At 29.6% G+C, this 10,921-nt stretch overlaps 1 protein-coding gene across 1 annotated transcript; it reads right to left on the bottom strand.

Moving 5' to 3' along the window:
• Window positions 1–5,709: 5,709 nt before the first annotated feature.
• LOC129913478 (lysyl oxidase homolog 2B) lies at window positions 5,710–10,576 on the bottom strand. Its single transcript, XM_055992174.1, has 5 exons — window positions 10,269–10,576; window positions 7,135–7,281; window positions 6,283–7,078; window positions 6,064–6,221; window positions 5,710–6,003 (listed from the first exon to the last, which is right to left on the bottom strand). Exons 1-5 carry the CDS (start codon window positions 10,459–10,461, stop codon window positions 5,786–5,788), a joined length of 1,512 nt encoding a protein of 503 aa, XP_055848149.1. The 5' UTR covers window positions 10,462–10,576; the 3' UTR covers window positions 5,710–5,785.
• Window positions 10,577–10,921: the final 345 nt, after the last annotated feature.

Below are 10,921 nucleotides of genomic sequence, written 5' to 3'. Positions count from 1 at the left end.
TTAATTTTGACTAGGGTGCTTTTTGTAATAATATCTAGGTGTAGTTCACATTATTTAAATGTTGTCTGCATGCACTGTAGCATATAATTACTATTTTCTTAAACCCCATATGCAAGAGTAGGTAAGGATCAAGTTCATACAATATGGCCATATTATACATTATTTTAAAGTATTTTAATGCATATTTCAAATATTTTAATACAATACGAAACTATCTCGATTATTTGCTTAAAATGATTTATGTATGCGAACAAGAACTTTGGATTTACGGCTTTGTTCAAATTTGCAGTTTTTACAAAATGTTAAATTTTGGAAAAAAAATCTTTTCGTACCATTTTTGGATACTTTTCTCTGTTTTTAATTTTTTTTAATCTAAAATTTAAACGATAATAATTAATAAAATGTTGAAATAAACTCACAAGAATTTCAGTTTATTTGAAAAAAAAAACTGTAAAAAGGTCTATTTTGATCGCAAATGTATGAAAATGTGGTTTTGGATAGTTCCAATGATTTTCCTATTTCACCATTTGAAATAAAATATTTGGTTCTAATATCCTAAAACTAGAAGAATGTAGCTTTTACATGCTCTTTATTTTGTCATGATACTATATAGTCAAGCTATGCATTCTCACAAAAAAAAAGTTGAGATAACAATCAGACATTGCATTACTATAGCCCTGTTCCATTGGAGAATACTAATAGTAGATTTTTTTGTTCATCTGTCAGTCTGTCTGTCTATAGCTAAACGGATCTACCGATTAACATCAAACTTGGTATGAAGTATTTTTTGGAGACTCTCCAAAGGGGTTTTTAGAACTAATTTTTTTTACCAGAAATAACGATACCTGCCATATCTCGAAAACGGTACCAGTAATTTTGTTTAAAAAAATTATAAAATAGTTTTTGGGCAATCATGGAAATTTTTTAAAATTATTATTAACCTACCGTAGAACCGTTTTTTTCAAATCTGATTTTCTGCCAAACTGCCAATTCAACTTTAAAGAATTTTTATATAGTTTAAATATTTATATAGTTTAAATATAAAACAGTAAGACAATTTGGAAAAATAATAGTTTTTGGATAAAAAAAATTGAACACTTTTTTTTGAAAAATCAAATTTTCGAAAACCGGAAATTAATTTTCTTTGACATTTTAGTTTTGAATGTTGAATAGTGATTTCTACGAAATTGCATACCAATTTTATTTTTGATTTTTTTTTGTTTTAATTTATTTATAAGGTTCCAACGATTTTGAAATTTTTTTTCTACAAATCTTTCTTAGTAGAAGAAATCAAATTGAATAGGTACTTGTTGGAGCTATCACGAATTCTGCTTTGTTCCTTTAACTTTTTGGACTAGTGTATAAAAACAACTCAGGTTAAAAGCTGCACTCGTTATGAAACTCAACTATTAAATTTAGCCGAGCGTTAGCCTTGTACCTGAGTATTAAATTGTTTATTGGTAGGGTGAAATATATATAATTCAGTTAAATATTTAAGTCAGCCTTAAATTTGATTATTGGTAAGGCCCGTAGAAAATAAAATTTACTAATTATAAGTTTTGGTGAATAAAACTTCTTATTCAGATTTCTTTGGCACAAATTTATTTGTCATGAAGTAAAGTTATCAGGTGGAGTTTCGATTCAGCAAAAAAAGGCGCTAGTTGTTACGCATTTTATAATATTGCCAAAAAAAATATAATATAAAAAAATAGCAATCTCTGTGGGGATACGAACTCAAAGAGCAAAAGTAAAGAGCAATCACCTTGTCACCTACGCTAATAGGACTATTGAAATAAGTGTAACTTTCATGCCCTATAAGCTATAACGTGCCTAGGATATACAACAATAATTATTTAATTTTGTTCAAATTCTCGTCGTTAATAAAAATGTTTTGTTTTTAGTTTCGAGTTACTATGGATACATTTATAATGTCAAATAACTTTTCAATATTTTTGTTTGATATTTGTGTAATTTTGTATGTGTGAGTAAAATTTCCATATTTTCTTTTTTCATTTATAGGATGTCGATGTGTCGATAAGATTTATTTTTGTTTGATATTTGTTTTATGTTTTATGTTTTATGTGTGAGTAAAATTTCCTAATTTTTTTTTTCTAATTTAGGATGTCGACATGTCGATACGTTTTATTTTTATTTGATATTTGTTTTCTAATGTTTGTATTAGTGAAATTTCCTTTTTTAAAAACAAAATTTTGGAAATATAATTTTCTAGGACAAGCCCCATTCTCTCTGGACATTTTTTAGTACATCTGATTGCCGAAAATAATAAAATTCTGTGGCGCTAGAAACTATCGGTGTCACTTCTATATATAATTATTCAATGATTAAACGTTAGATTTTTAAAAATACATTTAAAAGTTAGATAGTGTAATCTGAATGATTATGAATTATGTATTTTCTTTACCAGGTAATTAGCAATTATACCAATTTCGAGCTCTATGCTAATTTAAAATTGTAGTCGTTTTCCTCCTTTTGTTACTAGCAAGAAACTATGGGTGACACAGAAATAAAATTAACGACACACTACCAATTTTTAGAAGTGAGTGCTGCCTTGACGTGATAGGCACACGGGTGCGAATTTGGTTTATACTTTTTCATGTCGCTAGAACTTTTTTCGGTCACAATATTTTATAGAGAATCAAGTATGAAATTGATGTAGAATATTCCGAGGAATTCGAATATTGTATTCACAATTCCCAAAAAAAATATTTTCACCCTTATAAAGAGACTTTTTTGTGACCACTTTTTTGAAAAATCGTAATTTTTTTATTTTTTTCCTGCCAAATTCGCACCCGTGTGCCGACAGAGGGTTAAATAACATTTAAAAGCGAAATTAAACTAAATGGATATATGTAGCTATTTTGTTCAAACTAATTGGAGAACGATTATTAGCTGCGTTCCTTTGGAAACATTTATCTACTGCTTAGTACTTAAAACTACTTTGAACTCCTTTTGCTATACTGAAAAAGTAGTTCAAAGCAGCTTTAAGTACTATAAGCAGTAGATAAATGTGCCCATGATTATGAAAGTGGACTAAGTCACTTTTTGCATTGTTTGAAGAAAAACTTGCATAATAATTTTTTTATAACGATTTAATTATATTTCTTTTATGAAACCACTAGAGGAGCAATAAAGAAGTTTATTAACTGCAATTTCGCTTTCAAATAAACTCTACCCCTTAAATAACAATAATTTTTAGGCTTAATTTGATGCCATTTTTAGGAGTGACTTAGTCCACTTTCATAATTAAGGGTACAAATATGTTATTGACATGCATCCTTCTTAAAATTTTAATATAATAAGATGATGGAGAATGCCAAAAATGCGGGCCTATCTGTCTGTCTGTATCTAATCTCCATTGATTTTTTTTTTTCGGAATAAAAAATTGATTGAAATTGCAATATACCCAAAATGTAAAAGGTTGTTATTCTTACAAACGTCACTAACGATTTTGACTAAAAAATACGAATATGCATATAACATCCTATGCTTTTGAAATAAAAATAATATTTTTTATATATATAACCGTTTTCTTAATTTCGGACTTTCTAGTAAACCATTTAACCGATTTTAACTATAAGTTGAGTTTTTTTCAAATATATTATTTTAAGTTTAAAAAAATCCATAAATTTCATTTTTTTTTTGTAGGTAAAATCATTTTTTTTTTTTTTCAAAAAAAGGAAAACCACCATCCATTTTTTTTTTTTTAATTTCCGAAAGTTTTTATGAATAAAGAAGAACATTGGTTTTATAAATCAGCTAAGAAGAAGATTCAGCACTATATCGCCCCTGTTCTGATTTCCGCTCCGAATTGAATTCGTTACCAAAATTGATTTTCTCACAGATTTAAAAATGGTTTACCAAATTCGAAACGAAATGAAAACGTCAAAAAAAAAATAAAGTTAAAGCAACTCTATAGTATTTTACAACACCCACAATTCACAAGAATTAAACACGAATTGAAATGCGGAAGACTTCTTTTTAAAAACGAAAGTATTGCTTTCCTAAACGAAAAACAGAACAGGGGTGTATATTTGAATTTGACTTGCTAAATTGTTGATTCAATATAGCTTTTTACGGCATTTAGTCATTAGTTCATACCTCAAACGGGACGAATTCTAAATTTTGTACGGACTGAAGATCGTAAAAAGCGAAATGGTAACGGAGTTACGAATAACAGAGTTACGCGCGACAGAGTTACGGCCGTCAAAGTTACGCGAAACTGAAGTTACGAAAAACTAGAGTTACGAATTCTAAAGTTATGTTAAGCTATGACATGTGATTTTTGGGTTGGCAACAATTGCGAGGAACGATATGGAATTATGGAAATACAAACAAGAGATTAACATTTTTCTCACTGGTCAGAATTAAAATTTAGTAATGAGTTAAGCGAAAATGGGTGTTATTTAATCTTGTAAAATTTTGATTAGATAGATATAGATATACAAAGTGGGTATTGCAAAATACGCTATGAATAATTATATTAATTAATAGAAAAAAAAAAAAAATACGTAGGTGCAATATTAGTTGGATAAATAAGAAGTTAATTTCAATTATGTCCCCCAAACTTACATAAGTATACTTATGTTTTTTTTTCTATTTCAACGTTTTTGCGATCTTCTCACAAAAACACAACCATATATGTATATCTACCTATACCTATCCAATCAAAATTTTACAAGATAAAATAACACCCATTTTCGCTTAACTCATTTAGTTCTGACCAATGAGAAAAATATTAATCTCTTGTTTGTATTTCCATAATTCCATATCGTTCCTCGTAATTGTTGCCAACCCAAAAATCACATGTCATAGCTTAACATAACTTTAGAATTCGTAACTCTAGTTTTTCGTAACTTCGGTTTCGCGTAACTTTGACACTCGTAACTCTGTCGCCCGTAACTCTGGTATTCGTAACTTCGTCGGTTTCCCGTAAAAAGCTATTATAATAAATCAAAAATGTTTGTATATAATATTAAAATTTATTATGAAATTAATGATAAAATTAAATTTAATTAAATTTTTCATCTATAAATTCTATAAAAAGATTTAATATCTAAGCAAATTAAATTTAAAGAGCAAGTTCGTGCATCTAATTCAGGCATATTTTTTTTTTTTTAAATTGACTTACCATTTTTACTCTTTAAGAAAAACTGGTTAAAATTCTTTTCATTTTTTCAATAGAGATAATTTTTGACACCCCCTACAAAATCCTCCTGATTTAAAAACGAAAAGGAATTTTACAAAATTTTTGATAATCTAATTATTTCCATAAGTTTCCAAAATTTTATCAAACTGAAATTAAAAATCTAATGAAATTGTTATAGGATTTAATTATGCGAACATTTTTCAAAACCACTTTATACTTAGTCAGAACTACCAGATCTGATTTTTTGGCCAATGAACATCCAACATTTTTCGGAAAAGATACCCGAAATGTTCCATTTTGAGATTTTAACCCTTTTTTTACATTTAGTTAGTCTGATTGAGATACGATTTAGAATAGTTTCTTAATGTCTAAATTGATCTAAAAACTGTAACAGCACTTAAAATCTACTGCAAACACCAAAAAATTTCAGGTACGTTACGTTAGAATGCTACTAGGATTCTTTCTTCTCATGCAGCAAATGAAACGTTTATGTCAAATTTTGAAAAAGATATTATATAATTTTTTCTCAAAAACACAAAATACAAAGTGAATCAATATTTTACTGTACATATAAAACTTAAAATCTAACGCTATTTAAAAAATAAACATTAGAACATTTTAAGGTCGTGTCATGTGACAATCGTATACTCTAGCATACGATTCAGTGTACATTAACTTGCATACAGCAGCATTGTTATCGAAAGACATTTCCGAAACTTTGAATTCCGGATTCACCGAAATCTTCATGATATAATCACCAACTTCCATTTCACTTATATCAACCCATTGGCAGTCGATGTTGTAGCGATAAATATCTGAACAGTTTACAGAGATTCCTACAAGAAAATTTAGATTGTACATTAATTTATTAAAAAATCTTTTCAAATTATTTTAACCTTGATCTCCAAAATTGGCACAAGCATATTTTGGTTTAGCTCCTGGCAAACATTGATTGTCTTCCAAACAGAAGGACGCCTTATGACCCTGCGCAACTTTATTTCCATGCAGATCAAAAATGTCGAAAACTGCAAATACTTCCATGCTGTGGTAATGCCTGCAAAAAAAATTCCAATTCCAACCTTCAAGAACAACAGAGCTTTACCCAAACAACTTACATGTGACACATGTGCCACTCCCACAAATGTTTCGGAATCGAGGGTCTGAAATCCGTATTTCCCGCATTTAGCACACTCGCTGTAAACTTCAGCAGTCTCCTTGTTATTAAATGCCAGTCAGGATTAGCTTTCTGAATTTCGTATGCCTCTGCAGCCACACAGTTCTCCTCCATCGCACATTGCAAAAAGAACATGGGTCGATCTTCCAAATGAGCTGTTTGTTCCAATTCCAGATAGTTGAACACCAAATCTGGAGCCAGGTGATTACACGTTACCGCTGCAACATGATTCCAAGCTCCGTGGCAGTGATTGAATCCACTCAAATGGTCATGATGCAAGCAATCGGCCAAAGAAGACTCATTCCCATAACATTCTGTTCCACTCAAAATGGTCTTGGACACATTTGCTCCACCAAAGAAATCCGTTTGGAAGGCTCCTTCGGCATAGCCCAATTTCAATTGTCGACAAACAACATTTGCCTCCAACAAGGACCATCCATCCGAACAAATCGTCCCCCATTCGCCACCATTTATTTGAATTTCAACGCGACCCTCCTTCTTCGTTCGTCCACCCATCAACCTAACATCCATTCGATGTGAATAGTGAATACGTTGTTTTGGGACTTTTTCTTTTGGTGCCTGTTTGACAGCCGTGAATTTGGATGAAATTGGAGCTCTGCAAACAACACCTGCTGCTTCAGATGATTCACAATCACTTTTTCCCCAATCGTCAAAACGACAGTCAGTTAATTCCTTTTCATTTCCAGTGCAGATGACATTATCCATCCAGAAACGTCCTGCAGAGAAAGATAATCATGAAGATAATAGTTTTAGTGTATGCTCACATTCTTACGTCTTGCTGGGCCATATGCTCCGCTGTGGGTGAATTTTTTGTATCCAGGAAATCCCAGCTGGCGACAAACTACCTGAGCTTCTGTGCTATCCCATTCGTCATCACAAACAGAACCCCATTTGTTATTATGGAGAATTTCAATATTACCTGCAGAGTAAAAGAAAATGATTTTTAGTTATATAGTAAAAATAATAAGGATGTAGTAAGTATCTATGTATGTCCTTTGTAGCCACAGAAGAAAAAACCAATTAATTCAAAACTTTAATTTCAAAACCATTTATTTTTCTTGATCGAATAATATGCAAGGAAATTCCTTCATGTTGAAACCTTCTTGGGCAGTATACAGTATGACCTATTCATTATACTTTTACTTTGTCCAGAGGCAAATGCATGGTCAGTAACCGAATAGAAAAAACATAGTAAAGTTGGACAGAGATATGAAACATTCCATAATTGAGGGGCTTGTTAACCTGACAAAGCAACGAGGTGCAGGATAGTGAATATATTTCTAAAAGGCAAGTGTATATTTCGGTTTAACTTTGAGGGTCACTATGGCGTATGTGGAACATTTTTTATGGGACAACGATTTTTAGTTTTAGACACTCTTTTTTACTCGAAGTATTTAATTTGGGAGCGGTTCAAAATTCTGATTTACAAAACTCTGCTTTTTTCAAGAAAATTCTGTTTTTCAAAATTCTGCTTTTTTTCTATTCTGCTTTCTTTTCAAAATCCTGCCAGCATTTTTTTTTTTTAACAAAAAAAATTCTACTAATTCTGCTTTTTTTTCATAGCATATGCGTTTAATATACCAAAATACACCGCATCAATGTTTTTTAGGTTGGTATTTTCTTAACTGCTTGCTGTTTAACCATCACAAATAATTTTTAAGCTGCTTAGAGTAGGGTAAGTGGGGGTACATTTGACACCGGGGCACATTTGAATTTGAGTTTTTCGGTATGATCGTGTCCTTAATAAAGAATAGTTTGGATGAAGAAAGAAGCTTACTTTGATTTAAAGAAACTTTGTGAAATTTCGCAGTCTTTCATTAACTTTTCGCGGAGTACCATGTGTTTTCTGTATTTCTGATCTAATTTTTGACCACAGTTATTTAAGCGATTTCTGAACCTAATAAAAAAGTTTTTTTAGTGGTGAATCAATATTTTGATAGCACTATGCTTAAAGTTTAGTAAATTAAAACCAGCTTTGTAAAAAAATAGTATTAGTTATTGAAAAAAAAAAGAAAAACACTTATGAGGCTCCTTCGGGGCACCTTTAACTTTTGCAATGGGGGCAGAGATTTACATTGATTTTGGGGAATTATATATTAAATAAATTATTTAAAAATAAATCGACATCGATTAATTTTATTAATGGAGGAATTTTTTTGAAAAATTTTATGGTTTTTTGTTTTTTCTTCTTCTTTGTAGAAAATGAATTTTTTGGTTTATTTTTTTCGTTATATTGTTTAAAAAATTGTTTAAAACCGAAGATTTATTTTTTTTTATAATCAAACAATAGACAAAATGACTTTTTGTAGAAAACATTATTTTTTTAAATGTTGAAATGTTGTAAAAAAAAAAAATTAGTGTTAGTATAATCTTGAATAGTCAATAAATCAAATACAAAACAAAACATTGGAATACATTTACAGTTTTCGAAAATACAGGCCTTTAAAAACTAAATGTCAAATTTACCCCCTTCTCCCCTACTGACTTTTTTATAACTTACATCTATACAAGTAAAACGTTGAAAACTAATTATAGAAGCGATGTTGTGTGATAAAATATATTCCTTTTCTTATTTAATGTTTTGAATATGAATTTTTATTTGACTAATTAAACAATGCTCAATTATTATTTTTCGAAGATATTTATCATTAAAAACCTTTTCTCAATATTTTTAAATTTATTGATTTTTAAAAAAATATGAATATTTCAAAAAATTGACAAAATACTGTAAGTAAGTACCTAATCTCAAATAGGCAGCAAATTTTGCTAGAAGATGATTTTACAAAATGTTTAACATTTTCCAAAACCTTTTTCAATTTTTGGCAGAATTTTGTAAAACAGAATTTTGACCCCAACCCATTTAATTTTTATCTACGTCGTTCAAAAGTTTTGAATGTTTGTTTGTTTTTTTTTTTAAATAGTTTAAAAGAATGTTCATTAATAGTCAAGATACTTTTCATATTTCCATTTTAAAGTAAAAGTTTCAATTAAAAAAATGTTGTATTGAAATTTTAAAAATTAAGAAATTTTTTTAATCAAAGAAGTTTTGGTTGAAATATATATTGTGCTTTAAACAACATTTAAGCTCACTTGAAAGTTGAAAAATAGACATATAAATAGATAAACATAAAAAGCCGATGTAAGTAAAAATTTAAGATATTTTAAATATCTTCAACTTTTATTCACAATTTTTTTTTGATAAGAGTGGCATTTTTTGCAGGATTCCTTAAAAATCTCATTTTTTCAACAAGATCCTTTTTGTTTCCCTCCCCCGTCCCTCCTCCATCTGCTGTGGTTCAGTCGAATTTTCCCATTACCACCATTAATTTTCTGCTAATAATTTATTTTTCAAAAATTATATGCAGAAGAAAATTTTTTTAAGTTTGTGTGAGCTCAACTTTTGTTTTAAGTTTTCTTGAAAGTTTAGAGAACGAATTGAAAAATTAAAAAAAAATCTATAAAAAAGCGAATACGTGAGATACAGTGGTGCATTTTATTTGGTTTAGCTATTTTAGAAAATGTTTCTTCGTTTCATTTAATTTATAAAACTAAACATATTTTAAAAATAAAAAAAAAATATGAAGATTGAAGACAAATTTAAATTATATTATCTTAAACTTAAGTGTTTAATAAACATATTTAATTAAATTAAGAAACCAAATGAGAAAACCGACACGACTTAAAAAGTAAAAACAGATTGCACCTTATATATCACCAAGAAACGAAAAGGAGAAAGTGAAGTTATAACATTTATTATTCCTAAAGGACATACCATTTCCAAAATTTATTAAACAAATTTTGAAACCAAAATCACCAGAAAATAACTTCAGAAAAAATTTAAATCTTTTCTGAAGTTATTCACTTTTTTACCTCTAATAATAGAAACTGAAAAAAAACATAACTTACCCTCATATTCATTTGGTCCCCCAACTAGTCTAATTGCACCTTCTTCCTTTTTCAATGTCTTAATGTACTTCTGCACCAATCGATTGCGTTCACTTCGAGCATCCTCTAATGACCTATGAACACTTGCCGTACAAAAGGCAGCCAATGCACAAAAAACCATCAATATCCCAACTCCCATCCTTGAATCAAACATTCTTATTTGAAAGACACACAAAAACCGATCAAACTTATTTCTTTATCCCGCACTTGACCGCAGCATACTTTTGAACCGTCCCAACCACAACTGTTCCAATTTCTAAACTGAGCTAGCATTTAAACTCGATAGAATAAAAAATCAATTCGAAATTAGATCGAGAAGCAAACACACATACATAAATTCTAAGCTGTGAGGAACAATTTTTTTTGTTCCTATTTCTAGCATCATCCTGACGTCATGGTTCTGTCAGTTTTTACTGGTTGCAAAAAATATATGACACTTGATTATGGTTTCCATCCGCCAACAAGATATAGTTTCAAGACATCGCAGCAGTCTCCAGGCTTGCTCATCTTTCTGTACGAAGGGAACAGATCGACTTGCGACTTCCAGATGGCAATGATTTATTTCGATTGTTCATCAAATAAAATTGAACCATTATAAGCAATTTACAGGGTGA

This window comes from Episyrphus balteatus, chromosome 3 (assembly GCF_945859705.1).
Source record: "Episyrphus balteatus chromosome 3, idEpiBalt1.1, whole genome shotgun sequence".
Lineage (NCBI taxonomy): Eukaryota > Metazoa > Arthropoda > Insecta > Diptera > Syrphidae > Episyrphus > Episyrphus balteatus.
This window is presented reverse-complemented; position numbering and strand designations above follow the sequence as displayed.

Excerpts from the sequence above, each read along its gene's own strand:
- LOC129913478 (XM_055992174.1), bottom strand. The coding sequence starts at position 10,461 with ATGTTTGATTCAAGGATGGGAGTTGGGATATTGATGGTTTTTTGTGCA. Across the intron at positions 7,282-10,268 it reads GGGACCAAATGAATATGAGG|GTAATATTGAAATTCTCCAT; the intron begins GTAAGTTATGTT and ends TTTACTCTGCAG. Across the intron at positions 6,222-6,282 it reads GAGTGGCACATGTGTCACAT|GCATTACCACAGCATGGAAG; the intron begins GTAAGTTGTTTG and ends TTTTTTTTGCAG.